Genomic DNA, 20,856 nt, shown 5'->3' with positions numbered 1-20,856 from the left:
TGAGTATCATCAGTTTACTACTTTGATTCAATCTCTCCCTCACTTTGTCATTTTAAGGATCCAAGATTTGTTTTTAAATTATCTTAGGCTTTATGTCCACACAATTAACAAATTTGGGCCAATAGTACTTCTCTTCTAACTTACCCCTTCTGTTTGCAAAAGCACCATTATCAGTCACCCACTTCCAACACATCTCTATTTGGTACTGAACAGCTTTGAAAGATACTCCTGAATTACAATATAGTTTAAGTGAACGAATTCAAAGGCAAGACTATCACCAGTTTGACTTGTTCCTATATTTTATCATTCCGACAATTAAAATAATCTGATATGACAGAGCACTCTGTAAAATTTGAGAAGTACTGGATATCCTTTATTTGCTATTATCCATAAACTGGCCATATTGAAATGCCTTTCATTAATTAAAAAGCAACATTAATTAGGGGAATTATAATTTGATTTCTTAATCCCAAGGTCCCTGTTTTAGCATAATACTCACCTTTTGATATGCCGAGCACTTCAGCTAATGAACATGAATTCAAATATAGGTTAGTTTTGTTCTACTCCTGTGAAATAATGGAGTAGACATTCCTAGTTTTTATTGATATTCCCAGTTTATAACTAGATAGATACACCTTAAAAATTAATATTCTCCAGGTTTTGAGATGCCACCAACTATCTCTGCTAAAAAGTTGCCGATTACTTAAAGCAATCTAACTTTGTCTAATCAAATTCTTAGACTAAGAAAAGGAGAGATAATGCTTACTGGATAATGGAAATTACCATATAAACATAGAAAGCAGGATCATATTCATTTACTCACAGATCCATCCATTTATAATAGAATTGCTCAATAATATATATATATATTTTTTCTGTGTAAGAGATTAATTTAAATATGATACACACAAAATAGTCACAAGACATTTCTGTCTTATAATAAATAAGAGAGTGGTCAACTACTATTTATTGTAGTTTTGAAACAAGCTTTTCTACTTTTTCTTGGTGGCAAAACCAATCACTTTTGTCCTTGGATAAACTTCTTGAGGTTCTCAGTATACTCTATCAATGTGTCTCTCCCCAGAACATACCTTTGTTCTTACTGGTATCCCAGGAGGAATATGGAGACCTAATCTGTCTTCCACTCACTCAAAAGCCCATATGCAGGTTTGGTGCATTTTCATGCCGAGTCTCACTAGGCAAACTTCTGAACAAATTTCTTCTTACCCTTTCCAACATGCCCATTTTGTTGGTCAGCTCTTGGATCAGGCATGCTAGCAATGTTCTACATTCAGCAAGTGGCTGTTCTGCTTCCTCACTTTACATCAGGTAACTGTGTATCAATGATATAGATTTTTAGGTTTATATTATCATGAAAAACATTATCAATATTAATTCTATGTTTTGGTATTTTAATTTGGATTTTCATGTAAATAAGCACTTGCTAATAATGATAACTTCATTTCTTCCTTTCTAATATTCATTCTTTTTACTTGAAACTCCAAAAGAAGACTGAACAATAAGGACTGTATCCCTTCTTGTATCCCTAATTTTAATGTGAATAGCAGTGTGATGCTTGCTATTGGCTGCTGATATGTGCTATGAAATTAAGAAAGCAGCTTAGTTCTTATTACATAGGTTAAACAGAGTTGTGAAATATATAGTACCATAGAGTTTTATAGTGGATCTGCTCTTTGAAGAAAAGCCAATATGACAAACTGTATCTTTATTTTCCCATCCAACAAGGAGGGCTAAGGCTGGGAAGATGCACAATAAAATGAAAGAAAAATATAAGTGTGGCAGTTAGCTTCTAAAATGGTCCTCAATGATCTTCATCTCCCGGTAATCATGGCTCTGTATCATCCTCTCCTACATTAAACAGGGCTGGTGTATGTAACCAACAGGAGAGCATGGAGATGAAGGAGCATGACTTATGAGGCTAGGTTGTAAAAGGCACCATGGGTTCTGCCTTGTTTTCTTTCTCTTGGCTCTTGCTCTGGGAGAAGTCAACTGCCTTGTCCTGTGGTCACTCAAGCAGCCCTATGGAATGGTCCACATGGCAAGGAACTGAAGCCTCTTGCCAACAGCCAAGTGTTTGAGCCATTTGGAAAGTGGATCATCCAAACACAGTCAAGCTTTCTAGAAGCCTGAATGATATTTTGACTGCAACTTCATGAGAGACCTGGAGCCTGAGACACCAGCTAAGCTCTCCTGACTGATAGGAACTGTGAGATATGGAATAATAAATGCTGGTTGTTTTAAGTTGATAAACTTGGCAATAATTTGTTGTACAGCAATAGATAACTAATACAGAGGTATCTGGAAAACAACTCTGAAAAAAAATAGGATAAAATTAACAACATGGGGGTGTAAACTAACTCAAACTTTTGAGAATAATTTGGAATCTCTTAAAAACAATCATATTTTTAACCAGTAAAATCATTTCTGGGGATCTATTTCTCCAAAGAAAATGATCCCAAAATAGAGGAAAAGCCTTTAGGCATAAAGTTGCCTTTTTATAATACCATTTACTTTTTACATTTTTTAAGAAAACTTATGACTCTGCAAGTGAGATTAGGTAAGTATGAGGCAATTAAAAAACTATGTTTATAAAGTTTCAAATGACATATAATAAAATTAATATTATTGAACATTTGTGTACCAAGTACTTTCTTAGAGCCTTCCATATATAATCCATAATAATTTGGTGAGCCTAAGACTATTATTATCCCCATAAATAGATTTAAAAAATGGACAGAAAATAAACTCACTGCTTTCCCCTCAACATGGGACATGACTCCCAGGGATGACCCTTCCTGGCACCAAAGTATTATTACCAAGTGTTAATCAGCACAACCAAAAGGGGGAAATATTAAATTATAAAATAAGAGTTTTTATGGCTAAGAGATTTCAAAGTGAGTTAGGAGGTCATTCTGGATTACACCTACACAGGTCTCAGCCAGACTTCACAAACTGCCACAGTAAACAAAGCCACAAACATAAGTCTGAGGGCCCTAGGGATGTCTGGACATGAGAGGCAAGCCACATGAAATCAATACCCCCTTGGGAGGCTCTATCTGGGAATATGTGAAAAGCTATTTCCCCAATATAACACAGTTATACACATTTATAAATCCCCTAATCATGATTCTTCTAATTCATTTATTTGAACTTATAATTTTAAACCTAATTGTTAAATTTATTTCTCAGAGACTTAGAGCCTTCAAATTGTTTCTATGCTGCCTGAAACCTGGTAGGTATGCAGACAACTCCTACTCTCCAGATCTTCAGGCTGCACTGGACAACTAACAAAACAATGACCAGCGTCATCACAAAAGCAAGGAGTTACCTTCAATTGCAAGCAAAACAATTCCATTCCTCTGCCCCATAATATCTATGCCACTTCTCAGCCTGAAGCAGACATTAACCCAAATCCCTCAAGATTGAGGAATGAACAAAAATAAGGATGGGGGTGGGGAAAATGTAACCACTGAAGGGGATATATTGTTATTGTAGTTATTATCTTGTGTTAACTGAGTAACCTGTAGCATTGATATAAAAATGGGCAGAGGAGATTAAAACACTTATGCAGTTCACACAGTTCTAAGTGGGAAGATGGAACTTCAATGTGGAAAGTCTGACTCATAGCACATGCCTTTAACTATATATATAAACATATATATATATGTAATTTGCCATTTTGACCATTTTTAAGCTTACAATTCATTATATTTACAATGCTCAGAGACACTATGGAAATATGTGAAGACTACAGCCACTTATGTGATAAGAACACCTGCATCAAGAAGTTCAGACCCAAGCATCTGATTAAGAAGTTTAACTCCTTAAATGTGTGTCACCACCTGAAGAGTTAATCCAGGTTATGCTCTCAAAATCTCTAAACAAGGAGAAGTATCAAGGAATGAACTGATCCATACTGTGGCTGTAATCAAATTTTCTCTAGGAATTTAAAAGCCAACCTTCATATTTATTTTTTCCTATCAATATTTTCAATGTAGTACTGAAAAAAAACAAAGGCAGTTATTTCTATCTGTGTTTTAATTAACATGGAGAAACTGCTCCTATAACCTTACACAGCCAGGAGGAAACACGTACCTCCAACTGGCCTCAGCTGTTTTTGGTCCTATTACATTTCTTTTATCTAAATGGTAGTAACTATTGTTTAGGTTCAGGATAAGATTTTATGTACTGTTTTGTTTAGATACTTTTAAGACACAAAATTATAAAAAAAAAAATTCTTGCTGAACAGTTATCATTCTTAAGCCATGAAGTGAAACTGTGAAATGATATGCAACTTGAACTGGATAACAACACCACATAAAGAACCATGTATTAATTGAGCCTTTTCCAGCGTTAAGAAAGTAAGCTTGTCCACTAATCTGCCAGAAGTAAGATTAGTTTCTTTTCCTTTCTTTTCAGTAGCTATTCAAAGAAATTTGCAGCAAACTCATATGTAGTCTGTTAAAAACTATGAGCAGAGGAAGTGGATGTGGCTCAAGCAGCTGGGCGCCCACCTACCACACGGGAAGTCCCAGGTTCAATTCCCAGTGCCCTCTAAAGACAACAAGCAAGACAGCATGCTGATGTGATGGGCTGGCACGGCAAGCTGACTTGATAAGATAATGCAATGAAGAGATACAATAAGGAAACACAATGAGAGACACAACAAAGCAGGGAGTAGAGGTATGACTTGGCACCTCCCTCCCACATGGAAGGTCCCAGTGCCTCCTAAAAATAAAAGATGAACACATAATGAACAGACAGAGAGTAGACAGTGAGTACAAACAACAAGAGGGGGAGAAATAAAATAAATCTTAAAAATAACAAAAAACTTGCAGTGCAGTGGCACAGAGGGAAAGGCTGGTGGGGCAGAACCAGGGCTCTGGAAGGCACACTTACCAGCTATAGCACCAGCTAAGAGCAGGCTTCCTGGGCTAATCTGCCCGTCTTCATTTGCAAAGGAAGCCTTCACATGAGCATAGCACGGGAAGTAGATGGCCGAGAAAGGAATGTCCCGCAGAAAGCATGCTTTGGCACCCTGTGTGTTTGAAAAGGAAGAAAAACCACATGAAACACATATCCCATTGAGAAGATCAAACTTCTTTGGAACTCACCTCAGAACAAAATATTCCTGGATAAGACCAAATTTGTACTCACAAGTTGAAAGGCAAATAGAAAAAATAACTCCAATTCTACAAGTAATAAATCTGATTTTTATTTTTAAAAACAAAACCAATTTTCATGTGTGGCATGAGGAAGGGCATTCTAATTTATTCCAATAGTGAGACTTCTATTGAAGCATTTTTGGAACTCACCTGTGATGTTCTTTGTAAATCCCCAATAAAGGCAAAAAACTGGCATTTCAAGAAGGATCTCCTCTATGGTCTAGACAGCAAATGGGCAATTGACAGCAAGGATGCTTCATTGTTTACACACTAGGAAGTAGGTTAATTATATATGCAGTGGGTGTAGAGTTATTCTGTTAATTTTTTTTTTTTTAAGAATCTGATGAAAGTCTTGGACTTTTTCCCAGAAAAAATATTATACACACATATAAAACCATATACCTTTCCAAGGGGTTCATAGCCCCCCTAAGGTTTATTTACATATTCCCCACCACTACCACCACCACAGGGTTTATGAGTCATCCATAAATGCTTATGCTAAAGCCTTAAAATATTTACAATAATTCTGACATATTTAAGAGCTGTGTGTAGAACAATTAGTTCCTACAGCAAAGTCTTCACCAGATAATTTCAGGTGCCAAAATAATGCCATGGGGAGGCCCCAAGAATTGATGAGTTTGTGCAGAAATATGAAATAACACTATAATGAAAACCACAAGATATATATTGTGTTTGGGATAGGCTGGATGGGAAGGAAGTCACCTCTTTTCAACACTTAATGATTTAATACCATTTCTTTCACAGACTTCTAATACCTAAAAATTTCCACCGAACTTAAAGATTCCTAAAAGAAAATAATGAATCCATCCAGATTCAACAGATCCTGCCAAGCCCAGCAGTATTTACGGAGGTCTAGTGAGGCTGGATCTTGGTATTTTTGTTTGACACTAGTTTCCAATCTGTCAAACACCACACATCTGTTACTTGAGCTTTTGCATTTCTGACACCTGCATCGCATTCCTGTCAAACTGGGCTCATGGGCAGTAAAACCCTTAGTCTTTTTCATACCAACCACTATCATCCCAGCTCTACTGTAACCTATTTAGTTGACTTCAAAAATTTACAAAGGCAGGACTTTATGTTTAATCCTATTAAATTTCATCCTAGTGTGGCCCACCCTTCCAAGGGCAATAAATACCTGGAATGTGGATTCTGTCATGTAGGCTATTTCAGTCAACTTGCCCATGGGCGTGCTAAGCACGCCTCGGGGACGAAGATCAATGTCACCCTCTCTGCTCTGAGTACATGTACTCAAGGCAGGACAGATCCACCTCATGTACTGCCAATCTGCCCACACTTCCATATCTTGTCCACACAAAAATTAAATGCTTTATTGAAGATAAGAACCACAAAATCCACCACTGGCCAACTTCTCATTTTATACCTGTGCAAACTGATGTTCAGGGCACAGTTACTGAAAGTCATGCCTCAACAGGGTCAGCAATAGATCCAATATTCAGGGCTCTCACTATCTCTCCACTTTCCCAGCACAAAGTGAAAAAGTATAGTACAACATCCATATCTCCACATAGCACCCAATCCTCGCCCTTTGACTAGTTTTGTTTTGTTTTGTTTTGTTTTTAAATTAAAGTGGCAGTTTCTCTGTAAGGGCATTACTATAGTACAACCCTTTTGTGTTTTTTTGCTCTTCTTTTTTCCTACCTTGCCTCCAAACCTTCCTATAAGTTCTGGAGCTATTTATCCACATGTAGATACTGTCTAGGAGATATTCAAATTAGAGACCAAATAACCAACTCAAATTAAGATCTGTTAAATCTTCTTCCTGTCCAGCTCTGTCAAGAAAGTAAAAAACATCACCATTTACTGACTTTCAAAACAAATCATGTTGGAGTAATTTTTAAGTTGGCATATTTTTTCCTCCTACAAATCTATTAGTTTTTACCTTTAATACAATACCCCAATTTTTCTATTTTACAGCCAAACTTCATTCTATACTCTGCTCATTCTTTTTGTCAGGGCACCTAACCCCACCCCAATTATAAAATTATTAAATGTTTATTATAGGAAAAGAGAAAACTATTGCAATTTTAAATTGCTCCTAATTTTTACCAGCCAAAGATAACCACTGCAAATCCCATAAATGTTTTGAAGCATTTCCTTCAACAGCAGTATGTATGAACGCGGTTGTGTGGTTCAGGGACATGCCTTTCCTTCTTCAATTCATGGTATATACCACCCCTCCCTACCCCACCATTTTTTTCCCTAGGTATAGTCTTATAGCTCCTTCATTTCTTAACTATGTTCTTAATATTTCCTTTCAAGTTGTTGTTTCAAAAACTCTACCACCGTCTTTGGTCTTGGCTGTCCTGTGGATTCACCCAGGTATTCTCATCCTTGTCAAAGCTGTGTGAAGACTTGACTTTTCCAGACTCCTCCCCTGGTCAGCTCGAATTCTCTGGGGAAAAGCTGCTCAATACTGCATTCATCTAATCAGAGTGGTATGGTGGTACCAGTCACTCTGCATTTTCTCTGATGATTGCTAAGTGGGAAACATCAACTTCTTAAATACCACCTCTTCCTTCATTTAAATGCCAAATACCACCCTTTCCACTGAGTCTCTAAGTAGAAAATAGGCACAGAATGAATTCCACATGGCTCCCCAATGTCTACACTTTCTCAGTCCTGGTAGCTTTCTTTCCACCATGAGGGTACTTCAAGCTCTCATATCTGCCTAGATCATTATTGCGTATTTCAGGTTGTAAGTGACCAGGGACCAGGAAATACTGCCTGACCTAATTTACAAAACATGCAACAAAATCTTTGACTGTCAATGGGAGCCTACCACATGTTCCCAATGACAAGTGATTCTGTTCTTCTGTAAAGCCCATAGGAAAAACCACAATTGGAATGAGAGAGAGAGAGGCTTTGGGATATGCAGTCAGGTTTCTGCAAGGAAACTAACAGGTTTCTTGGAAAAATATATTAGAAAGAAAAACCAAGCATTTAATTTTTCCAACATTGCTTATTGTTTTGCATTATTTTTTATTATTTTGTGGGGATATAAAAGAACCTAGGAGAAAAAAGTGAAAAATCTTGTATTGGAATATTAAAGTTAGAAAAAGGAAAAGAAAGAAATTAGCCTATCTTATGGTACATGGCTTCAATATGATCAGGCAGCCATGGGAAGACATGCTCTGAAATAAGAAATAACACTGTGAGTCAAGAAAAAGAGGCAGAGTAAGAAGCAGCTTGTTTTCCCAAGAAGGACTCTCTGGCCACTCCTGAAATCATGACAATAAATCATGCATCAGTGTGGGAACCAGAGCCTCCCTAAGAGATATGATGTGATTCAAGAAATGGTTGAAAACAATTCTAGACAGCTAAGAAAAATGACTATCAAAAACAAACAAAAAGCCAAATTAAACTGAAAAAAAAAAAACGAAGAAAAGGTCAAGCTGCTTGGTGAAACACTAAAAGGAACATGGTTAGGAATGTACTGTATTTTTTGTTTTTACTACCAGGACTTGGAAAATGTGGCCAAATAATCTATGCAAACTAGAACAAATGCTAGAATATCTAAGAGATCGTAGGTTTCTCGTTATCTGAGAAAAAAGTAGAAAAGGAAAAGTCATAGAAGAAAGAAAAGTTGTGCAACAGCTACCAACCCTACTCCAGAGGCAGAATAGCCTTGCCAGCAAGTTAGAGCACTTAAAATGCAGAATTCCACTGACCGTGGCATCAAGAATACCGAGTATAGCTCTCCCCTCTGCCACTGTCCACCTGTGTGACCAGCGCTCCAAAAGATCAGGCTCTGAACCTCCCTCACCCGTTAGAAAACACCAGAGGTCACCCTCTTCATGGGGTCGGGCACTGGAGGCTAAGGGTTAAATGAGGTGGTGACTGTGACAGTCCTGCAGAAATGACAGCTGCAGGACAAATTCCACAGGGCTGGCTCCACTGGGGACAGGAGGTCTGTGTTCTGCTTCTCTGGCTCCTGCATGGTGACCCAGCCCCGCACCTGCTCAGGCATCTCCCTCCAGCAAATAACCCTGGAGTCAGGAGGCAGATCCTGCCTCTCTCCTGCACCCCAGGCATCAAAGCCCAATTCCCAGGGAAGGCTAGCTTTGCAAAAGGTTGGAGAAAAAGACACAGACTTATTAAATTTCTCTGTCCTCCTCCTCCCCACGGTTTCCTTTAGGTCTTCAGGCACAAAGGCAGGTGCTAATTTGTAAGGCTGCCTTAGGCAATACCTGACCTGTTGCTCCCGCACAATGAAAAGGGAAGCAGGATGTTAAAAAAGGCTTTTCAAATTCCAACTGTGAAAATATTTCTCTTCCAGATTCCTTGATAAATCCTCCAAGTTGTGGAGCACACCCATTCTCCAGTCCCACATCACAACATAAACCTGTTTGACTTGAATTTACTAGCCCCTGTGTAATTTTTACTGAGATTAGCCATTCTGAACAGATAACGTTACACTAAAGAGAAACATTCTGTGTTGCACTAGAGTCTGTGTCAGCAACACAAAATTACTCTGGCCACTAAAAAAAAATTAATAAATGACAAAGTGTGTGCCATGTAAATTAAATCTTTAAATGTTCCTGCCATATAAGAAAATCCCTCCATTTTCCTGTCTTTTTCACTGATTCTCTAAGCAGGCTTGTCCTAAGACATTCCCTGGTGGCCCCTGAATTTCCTTTGCATGCATAGTAAGATAAGATCACTTGGTGATATTAGTGAATGCAAAACAGAACCATCTAGTTCCTTACGATTCACTAAAGTTCTCTCATCTTGAAGAGGGGAAATTATTATTCCTAAATAAATGGCTTGCTAACATTTGAGTCAGGAAAAAACGAAAGACATCTTGGGGAAATCTACATGTGAACTTGGACCAAAACTCATACCTAGTTTAATAATCAACTCTGGCTCCAGTCCGATTCTGTACTCATTTTAAAGTCTCCATCCTATAAAAGCTGGGAAAGCATCTTTAAGGGGAAGGCCTCGCTTAACTTCAAGTTAGTAGTCCACAATTGACTCAGGCCAATTAGAAACATGTACATACTGGCCATAGCATCACATTGGCAAAAGAATCATTTGTTTTGCTTCTCATGCCTTTTTGATGTGGACACTGTTTTGAAAGCCCAAGAGAACGTTAATCAACGCTCAAGCTGCTGGAATCATGCACTCAAGTTTACTCTGGCAGTTCCAGCTGGCATGAAGTTGTCAAAAGGTAGAACACAACAAGATTTGTATATTATATACACACACACACACACACACACCTATCTTCAATGTCTTTTATTCTTCTTTTAAAGCTCTTCCTCTTGGATGGCTCACACCTGCTCAATCAATCCAAAGAGAAAAAAGGCAATCCTGAAGGATGGCTCCGATAAAGCAGTCAGGGCAAGGAAGGCCCTTTCGCATGCTAATTCCTGCTTATTCTAGTTGTACCTGCAAATACAGCTCTAAACAGAGTATTTCTAATACAGGAAAGGTAATTACACTCACAAAGGCACCTCTGTGTCGGGCGGGCACCAGGAGCCAGCAGGTCTGGGAGACAGAGGCTTAACAGAGCCTCCTGCAGTGAATGCACATTGTCTAATATGGGGGGAAATGCCAGACTGGGGGACCCTGCAGCATTCAAGACTGACAGTGGTGCACCTTGTCTGGGAAAGTGATTTAATGTTTCTGGCACCTGCAGTCAGAGCCACCTTCTTTTCCTACCTTACAGGTTTAGAATTTATTTGGCACGTATAATTGTATATTTTGATCCTGGAGCCACAAACAATGGGCAACATGTCATTTCTCAATCCCTCAGCATTCCTCTTGGTTTCCCCCAAGCGGGTTAACCCTTACATATACAGCCTGGTAGCACCAGGCAAGGGACAGTTAAGCACCACATACCTGGGATTTGTTGTTCTATTATTGTACATTGTTTTGTCGTCAAAGACGCTCATTATAGATGGGCTGGAAACCTTATAAGTAGCACAGAGCTACTTATAAGTAGCATGGAATTTTTGTCTCCAATCTACCAGTGGTGTCATTTTCACAGAGCTGTTCTGTAAAATGTATCCCACCTTTTAAATTTTTCTTTTCTTTCCTTTCTTGCCTTCTATTTTTCCCTTACTACCTGTTTGGAAGTTGCATAGTCTATTTCTTAGACTAGTGTTTATCCAGGAAATTCTAATATACATACTCACCACAGTCTTTGGTTATCTTTACCTTCCTCCTGAATAACACATGCAACTTCAAATACTTAAATTACTAACAACCTCCCATCTAATCATTGGCATTGTTAAAAAAAACATTAAGTAGTTATGTTGTATATATGTTACAATAAAAGTTTTTTAAATTAAGCATTATAATTATATATATTTATTTAAGTTCAAGCAATATTATTTAGACTAAATATTTACCATTTTCTTTGTTTTTCATTCCTTTTCATTCCTTGTTGCAACCTGGTATCACTTTCCTTCTACCTGAAGTACATTCTAGAATTTCTTTAATCAGGATTTATTTGGTGACGTGCTGAGTTTTGCTAGTCTAAAAAATGTCTTTATTTTATCCTTGTTCTTGAACGATAATTTTGCAGAATACAGAATTCTGGGTGGAAAGGAATTTTCTCGTTCACTGAGGTGCAATTCAACTGTCCTCTGGCTTCCATGACTTCTGTTTATCAGTAAGCTCAGTCAACTGCTGCTCCTTTGAAGGCAATCTGTGTTTTTCCATAGCCACATAAGAGCTTCTCTTTAGCTCTGGTGTTCTGCAGTTTCACTCTGATGTATCTATTGGGAATTATTTTTATTTATTCTGATTGGATTTTGTTGTCCTGTTTGAATCTGTGGATTGATAGCTTTCATTAGTTCTTGAAAATCTTCAGCCATTGGTTTCCCAATTATACCTATTAAACCATTTTCTCTTAGTCTCAAATACTCCCTGTCTCTCAGAAATGCAGTCCCATTTATTTCCTTATCTTTCAGTTCATGAATTCTCTTTTCAGCTGTGTTTAATCTGCTTAAAACTATCTACTGAATTTTAAATTCTAATTATACTCTCACCTTTTTAAAACAAAAACGTTCATTTTATATTGCTGAAAATTTTAATATCTTAAACCCTTTGTTGGTTTGAAATGTTGTCTGTTGTTTTTGTTACCTCTTCTTAAAGTGCCTTATTTTCTTGTGGGATTTCAGATTTTTTATTGTGATCCTCTCATTGTCCTTGGAACTTTATGAAAATTTTTTGACATTTTGGCTCAAGGTGGGTCCCCCTAGAGAAGATTTGTGTTTGCTTCTGTCAGGTACCAAGGAGAACCATCAATTCAAGACTGAAAATAAATTCCCCACCTGGGGTGTTTCACATCACCCAAGAAGTATAAATTCAGCCTATAGAACCACACAACAGCCAGCCTGGAGAGTTTCTAATTCTCAGGGATTTATTTTTTTCCCCCTCTTACCCTCCCTCCACTCAGAACCAAATGAAATTTCCCTTGCAGTCAGAGGAGCCATTTTTATTTAACCCTTATGATAAGGGTATAATCCTCTAAGGTCCCAGCTTTACAGGGGAAGAATGTTCCTTAGGACCAGGGACAGAATGAGGCAAGAGAGGTGCCTAGGACACAAAAATCTAAGGATGTGGCTCAAGTGGTTGAGCACCTGCTTCCCACATGGGAGATCAGGGTTCAGTTCAGAATGCCTCCTAAAACCAAACAAAAACAAGCAAAAGCAAGCAAGAAAAAAACATCTCAGGGAAGCTGATGAGGGCTCAGTGGTTGAGCATCAGGTTCTAGGTTCAATCCTCAGCCCCCAGCATCTGAAGAAAAAAAAAATCTAAGGAGGCACTCACTTCTCAGGACTCGGCAAGTACAGAGCTGGCACATAAATGAGTGCCTCCTTAAATTTTGCACCCTAGGTCCTCTGCTTGCCTTACCCTAGTTCTGGTTCTGTTCTCTTAGATGTAGCACTTTGGGTAGGACTTGTCTGTCCTGAGGCTTTAAAAATTGGTGATCAGAGTTTGGGTGTTTGGCAAATGCCTTCAAGGTAAAAGCCAGCTTTAGGATTTTGCTTACATCTCTGGACTACCATCTTCACTTAGTTTTGGGCTTGAATATTTCTCACTTCTTTGCTAACTCATGTATTTAAAAAGGCTTTTCACAAAATACATTATCTGGCATTTTCAGTTATCTTCATAGGGGTGATCTGTTCAAATATCTGATCCATGAACTACTAGAGATCCTGTGGCAATACCTTGGATGCCTTACTGAAGAGATGCTCAAATGGCTCATTACACATTCTTGTCAAGTTTTCTTCAAAATGTGCAATGATTATGGAGGCAGCACCCCATGATAATGATGTAGCTCTCAAAGTCCAAGGGAAAATAAAATAGCTCTCTCTTGCACAGTGCTCTCTACAATCTAAATCACATGAAGGTCGCTTCTCTGCAATATTCCCTCCCCCAACTATTACGGCTGATCAGCTAGTTGAGCTGGGTATCTCTTTGCATTTCACCTTTCTATGTGCAACTCTTCTGAATGCTTCATCCTTGAAGAGGATGACCTCTGCGATAGAGATGGAGTAGACTGAATTTAAAGAAGTCCATGGCAAAATGTTACATCCTAAATATGATCTCTACTTGAATTCTGCCTCTCCACACCTAAGACAGTACATTGCAGGACCAAGAATACAGACTTTGCAGTCAAAGGCCCGGGCTCAGATCATGCTCTGCCACTTAACAGCTATCTGATGTTGGGTAAGGTTCTTAAGAATCACTGTATCTCAAGTTCCTCATCTATAATGTAACAATGTACACATTGTAGAGACATAAGAATTAAAATTTAATTCAATGATGAATATATGTTCCTAGTATGGTATCTAGCATCATGATCTTCAATTATAGATAATGATACTATTATCAGTGAAAAGCACAATGTCCTATTGGAGTGGAGCATGAAAACAAATAACAAAATCTTTAAAAAACTGGGAGTTGGAGTATGACTCTACAGTTTCACATCTTAATCACAATAGAATTCTATCTACACTCATTAGGCTAAGAGCCAATCTTTTATTTGGTGGAAGATCCAGTCCTACCTGTTAAGTCTACATTAGACCCACATGGGTCTCTTTGGTTGTCACAGGATTTATATCCTTAATTCTAGAGTCACTAGACATTAAGCAAGCCATCTTTTAAGAGCATGCCTTGGTCACAATTAGAAACCAGAGAATGTAAGGATGCATTAGCAAAAATATACCATCATTTGTAGAAAATACATTCAGGGAAGCGGATTTGGCTCAATGGATAGAGCATCCGCCTACCACATGGGAGGTCCAAGGTTCAAACCCAGGGTCTCCTGACCTGTGTGGTGAAACTGGTCCATGTGCAGTGCTGATGCATGCGAGGAGTGCCATGCCATACAGGGGTGTCCTCTGCATAGGGGAGCCCCACGTGCAAGAAGTGCACCCTGTAAGGAGAGCCGTCCCATGTGAAAAAAGTGCAGGCTGCCCAGGAGTGGGGCTGCACACACAGAGTGCTGATGCAGCAAGATGACGCAACAAAAAGAGACACAGTTCCTGGTGCTGTTGACAGGAATGCAAGTGGACAGAGAAGAACACACAGCAAATGGACACAGAGAGCAGCCAGCTGGGGCAGGGGATGGGGAGAGAAATAAATAAATCTTAAAAAGAAAATTTATTCAGAACACTCCATGGGCAGTGGATTAATAGCATCATTTAGACACTTTTCAACATTAAGGATATCATATTATATTTTAAAAGTTAAGCTAAAATTTAAAAAAAATCCTGAGTACTTATACTCAACCACTGAGTTACACACGCACCACTAAAATTAATTTTAAAAAGATCTTTATGGCACTAGAATTGTATATTTATATGTCCCCTGCTCCCACCCTGCCTTTCGCTTCCTTACACTTTGCCCGCCTGTTCCTCGTAACCTCCCTGTATTATGGCCCTTCTCAGCAGCAGTTTGTGCTGCTGCCTCCCTCTGCCCCTCCTCTCAGCCACTGTTATCTTCCCCCTCCCAGCCGATCACTGTTCTCCCCGCCTCATTTCAACCGCCCTCATCCCGTATCCGCCCCGGCACAACCTCGGAAACAACCCCCTCTGCCATCAACGGCTTACGTCATAAACCACAGGTCTGCCCTTGCCTCTGCAGCCAATCCTCAGCTGCCCCGCGGACATGCCCCTCCCACAACCTCCCCGCCTCCATGACACTATAAAACCCCATGTACTTCCCGAATAAAATCAGACCTGCGCATAGACCTCGTCTCCGTGGTTTTTCCTCCATCGAACCGCGCGTCCCCACCAAGCCTTGAGCCGCCCGCTGCCGCCCCGGTCAGGCCGTGGCGTAGGCCCGATCCCCGGCAGTGACTCGCCTGCAGCAACCTGCCTGCAGCGCCGCAGCGGAGGCCAACATTTATATTCTCTCACCTCTCTTTAGTACTGATCACTTTCAAGACAATGATATCTTATTCATCTGTATATCTCCAACATTTAATACAGTGTTAGCATTCAACAAGTAGTTGGTGAATGAATGGAAGAATGATTTTTGTAAAAAGATTCATTTTCTGATACTTTTAAGAATTGTTTTTCCATCCACCTTCAGCACACTCAATTCCTTTGATCACTCTTAAAAAAATGGGATATTTCAAGGAGTCTCCTTTTTATTTACTATTCCAAAGTCTAAAGCAGAATGCTTGACCTAGAAGTGGCTGTTGACCACACAGCATCAGAAATTATCCAGGCCTAGGACACAGTAGAAGGAGCGAGGTATCTCTATAATAATCCATTAATTGACAGACTGTAATTTAAAATCCTAGCAATGACACATCACGCGTACTATGTGCCAGCCCCTACCCTATGTGCTGTCTGTGTCTCCCCCACAACAATCCTCGGAATATGTGGTACTACTATTTCTAACCCCTGTTCACAGTGAGGTACCTGAAACACACAATTAAAAACGAAGTGCTCAGTTAGGTTTTCAAAAATCCTACCTTTAAGCAGAATATGGACAATGTCAAAAGACTTCCAATATCAGTCTAACCTTCATACCATCTCAGATACAAACCCTGCCCACCCCACCCCTGCCTGATACTCCACAGTTTCTAAAAATCTGCTCTTTTAGGTCCAGAATACTTGTATTATGGCAGATCTTTCTGACAAAGGGAAAAAAGGCTGTCAGCAGGGCACAAAGTCATTTTAAAGTGAACACAAATAGTTATCACTTAGAATAGGAATGTGGCTCCATGGCAGGTTATGGGCTCTGCTTACCAGGCATGTTTTTTTTTTTTTTTAATATATAATGACCTTTGTTTTTAGAGCAGTTTTAGGTTTATAGAAAAATTACCCCACCACCCCCACATGCCTCCATATACACTGACCCCCCCCCTGTAGCGTCCCATATTAACGTCCTGCAATATTGTGGCATACTTGTAACAGCTCATGAGCCAGTACTGACTGTGTCTGTGTGTACAGTGCATGTGTGATGTTTATTGCCACTCTGGTTAAGGTAAATACCTTATATTGGATATTTTTAATTTCTGTAACTGTAGTATCGGTTCTGTGGTAGTACAGTCTTTTACTAAAAAATCAAAAACAAAATTGAGTCATTTGGGGTGGCGGACTTGGCCCAGTGGTTAGGGCGTCCGTCTATCACATGGGAGGTACACAGTTCAAACCCCAGGCCTCCTTGACCCATGTGGAGCTGGCCCATGCACAGTGCTGATGTGCTCAAGGAGTGCCCTGCCACGCAGGGATGTCCCCCGCATAGAAGAGCCCCACGCGCAAGGAGTGCGCCCCGTGGAGAGAGCCACCCAGCGCGAAAGAAAGTGCAGCCTGCCCAGGAATGGTGCCGCCCACACGGAGAGCTGACACAACAAGATGACGCAGCAAGAAAAGAGATACAGATTCCCATGCCGCTGATAACAGAAGCGGACAAAGAAACAAGACGCAGCAAATAGACAGAGAACAGACAACCGGGGTGGGGGGAGGGGAAGGGAGAGAGAGAAATAAATAAATAAATAAATCTTTTAAGAAAAAATTGAGTCATTTTCCTGCAATATTCTAACATTACATAATAGTTTTGGGTACTAAAAGCAATTAGGGAAAAAAAATCACATAACCATGCTAGTCTAAAAGACTAAACGATCATACATTTACAATGTTTAGTGTCATGTTAACTCTTTCCATCTGTTTCCTTAGCACATTCCCTTGTCAACAAAGACCCCAAATGCCAACCGCTGAATATCTTGGTTTAGCATACAGCCTTGTTTTTTCAATTTCCCTGAAACACTGACATTATCAAATCATGTGCTCTCTGCTATGGAACTCAACATGCCTTTATGTGATAAGCACAGGTTTCACAGTGATTGTGGCTTGAGTTTGAAGCCCAGTCTTGCCAAGTACTTAGTAGGTATGTGACCTGGACAAATTACCTTAACTCTTTAAATCTTCCTTTCCTCAGCTGCAACCTGGACTAAAACATGGTACCTGCTTCATAGGCTGTAGTGAGAATCTAATGATGTAAAGCATACAAAGTTTTAGGCATGGAGCTTGGGACAGAGTAAGCACTCAATAAACAATATCTCTAGTGAGCTAATGATTCAGACACATGTACAATCTCTAAGCCTTGGCCCTCTCTCCACTTGGCCCCATATTTAATCTTGCAATCTTCAGTTGCTTCAAATCCTTCCACCTTCACTGACTCTTTTTCCTCTTGTATAAAGACAGGCATGATTCTCTCATCATGTTTCCCATTCCTCATAGATTTCTGCCCTGCCATTCTATATAAATCAACCTCTTAAAAATAACCATTTTCTTCTACCTTTAAGTTCAAAGACCTTTTCCTGGTTTGCACCACCCTTGGCATCTGTAGCACTTGACTACTGTTCTCTTCCTCCTGCCCCTTATAACTCATTCCTCTACCAGCTGACACACTGCTGTTCATTCCAGTTCTCCACCTAACCACTGCTTCTACTGTTTTCTCTACCCATACCTCTTTCTGCCCCTAAATCTGGGTGGCCTTTGAATTCCATCATTGGTTTCCTATCAGCTTGGAGATGTGACCCACTCTCATGGCTTTAAGCAACATCTACAGTACCGATCCCTCTGCTGGTATAGTAAGAAAAACAAACCAACAAAACACTAAAACTTAGTCTTATCCCTGACCTTTGCCTACCTAGGTTGCCTAGTTAAACCCCATGATTTCTGGACCTCTATTTCTAACTTCTAAAAGAAGTCCTTTAAGGTTCTTTGCAGCTTGCAACAATTTAAATTTGGTGAATCCCCCAAAAAGATTATGTTCTTAAACCAATCTATTCCTATAGATGTAGTACCTTTTGATTACATTAGATTCACTTTAGATTAGATTGTCTCTGATTGGACTAAGTCAATGAGATGAGACTCACGTTGAGTCTCTGCCCTCTTGCTAGTCTTACATAAAGGGGACACAGAAAGAGTGAGACACACACACAGAAAGGAAGCTGCCATTTTTGCTCCTGCTATGTGAAGGAGACGATGTGAGGATCCCTCGCAGCCAACACTTAAGCACAAAGCCCCCAAAAGGCTGGGCCAATGGAGCTGAAGAGATGTGCCATATGCCTGAAAGCTCACAGCTGAACTCAGAAAGAAAGTAGAGCCACTGAAACTGATAGAGGTGGCCCAAAAGGAGACAAGCCCTATGCCTGGTAGCTCACAGCTGAGTTCCGGGAGACGGTATATTCTGGAGGGGGAAAGGCAGAGGCCTTGGCAGAGATTGGCCACCATCTTTGTCATGTAACAGGACACCAGGATCACCAGTAGCTGACTTTGGTGAGAAATCATCTAATGGTGCCTTGATTTGGACACCTCATGGCCTTGGAACTGTAAGCTTTTACCCTAAATAAAATCCCCATTACAAAAGCCAACCCATTTCTGATACTTTGCATTAGTAGCCCTGTGACAGACTAAGACACAGCTCCTTAAATATTCCCAAGTTCTAATATCCACAGCCTCAACCCAGGTGCTCAAGATAGTAATCTGGGAGACATCTTTAAATTTTCTTACTTTTCACCTTTCCATCACTTTCTAAGACTTTGTGAACTGAACTCGCAATATATATCCCTTTTTGCTCCATCCCCACTGCCATTGCCCAAGTTTAGGTCAACCTGATTCCCTAACTTCCCAACCCCCAACTATATCTTTCCAGCTGGCCTCCCTGCCTGCCAGGCTTGCTTGGCCACATGGCATTCTCCACACTGAAGCCAAATTACCCCTCCTCAGACACAAACCTGGTCATGCCATGGGTCTGCCCCCTGTCCCTGTCTTCCCCCTTCAGAGTTCCCTCCTGGTCTGAAGTGGTGCCCACTCCCTTAGATCCTGTGCATGCCCACACTCACAGTACTTTTCAGCTGCACATGCAACCATATTCTTTGATCTCTTTACTTGTCTAACTGCCCCCATGAGTCGGTAAACTCCTTATTTAAAAAAAAAAAAAAAGCCAATTTATTCTTTATAGTATACCCAGAACCTAGGATGATATTTGCTGGGTGAGTGAATGGACATCTCTCTGAAACCAGGACAGCAAACACTTATATGATTAGTTACCTTCTTTATATTCAGCTTCCTCAATATCATTCATCTTCTTCCTTGGTCATTATTCATTAATTCACTCATTGTGCTTTAATAGCCTTGTTTAAAACTTGGAAATACTTGGCTTTAACTTACCATTCATTAGCTTAAATATTTATCGAGTATCTACTTATGTGTCAGAAACTGTTGGAGACCAGGAAAGATATGACCTTGTTCTCAAAGTACACTCTAGGTGAGATGGACATACGTATGCATTTAGGAAAATACCAGATATGTGCTATGCAGAAAACCACAACAGAGTGACATGACAGTGAGGGATGTGAGTGAAGATGAGAAAATGAGAGGAAGTACCTTCAGGCAGATGGATGAACAAGAGGGAATAAGCATGTAGTATCTCAAGGAAGGAAGGAAATGTGGCCAGTTCAACAAGTAGAGTGGGAAGGTAGTTCAAGACGGAGGGTGGAGTGATGGAGCCAGCAGGCAATGGGCTGGAGTTTTACTTGAAGTTGCTCTCCCTAAGCAACAGGAAGCTGTTGGATGGTTTTTCCCTGGGGGTGACAATTTCTGTAGGGTCCACTAGTTTCTCATTTCCTTCTGACTTCTGCCCAAATATCTCATCAGAGCCTTTCCCTCACTACCCTATTAAAGAGTAATCCCTTCCTGCCTTGGCCATTCCTCTGACCCTTTAACCTGCCACCTTGGTCTTCAAGCAACTTAGCACCACCTGATATTACACATCTGTTTTCTTGATGGTTGACTTTTTCTACCCACCAAACTATGAGCCCCATGGGAGAAGGGACTTAGCCTTTCAAAGCCACATTCTAAATGGCTAGAAAAGTGCCAGGTACATAGCCAGTGGGCAATAAAAATTTGTTGAAGCTGAATGAATTAATAAGATTTACATTTTAAATAGATCACTCTGGCTGCTGTGGGTACAACAACTTTGAGGGAGCCAAGAGCCAAAATAAAGCAACAGGAGGCTTTCACAGAGGCCTTGAGAAAAGATAAAAGTGAGAAAAGCAGGAGAGAGAAAGCTGCTCCTATGGGGTGGTAAAACTATACAGCATCCCTGGATAAAAGACTGCCAGTACGGCAATATGCTTCCAAAATAG

At 40.0% G+C, this 20,856-nt stretch overlaps 1 protein-coding gene across 2 annotated transcripts in view; it reads right to left on the bottom strand.

Annotated features, from left to right (window-relative positions):
- Window positions 1-20,856, bottom strand: part of SLC25A13 (solute carrier family 25 member 13) — a 185,142-nt gene that overhangs the window by 6,164 nt on the left and 158,122 nt on the right. For both annotated transcript variants that reach the window (XM_004470737.4, XM_071215167.1), the window contains one exon: window positions 4,921-5,059. In XM_004470737.4, the coding sequence (XP_004470794.1) occupies window positions 4,921-5,059 (139 nt within the window). The remainder of the gene's footprint in view (window positions 1-4,920; window positions 5,060-20,856) is intronic.

This window comes from Dasypus novemcinctus, chromosome 5, assembly GCF_030445035.2.
Source record: "Dasypus novemcinctus isolate mDasNov1 chromosome 5, mDasNov1.1.hap2, whole genome shotgun sequence".
NCBI classification, from domain to species: domain Eukaryota; kingdom Metazoa; phylum Chordata; class Mammalia; order Cingulata; family Dasypodidae; genus Dasypus; species Dasypus novemcinctus.
Note: the sequence above shows the minus strand (reverse complement) of the source record. Positions and strands in the feature narration are given on the sequence as shown.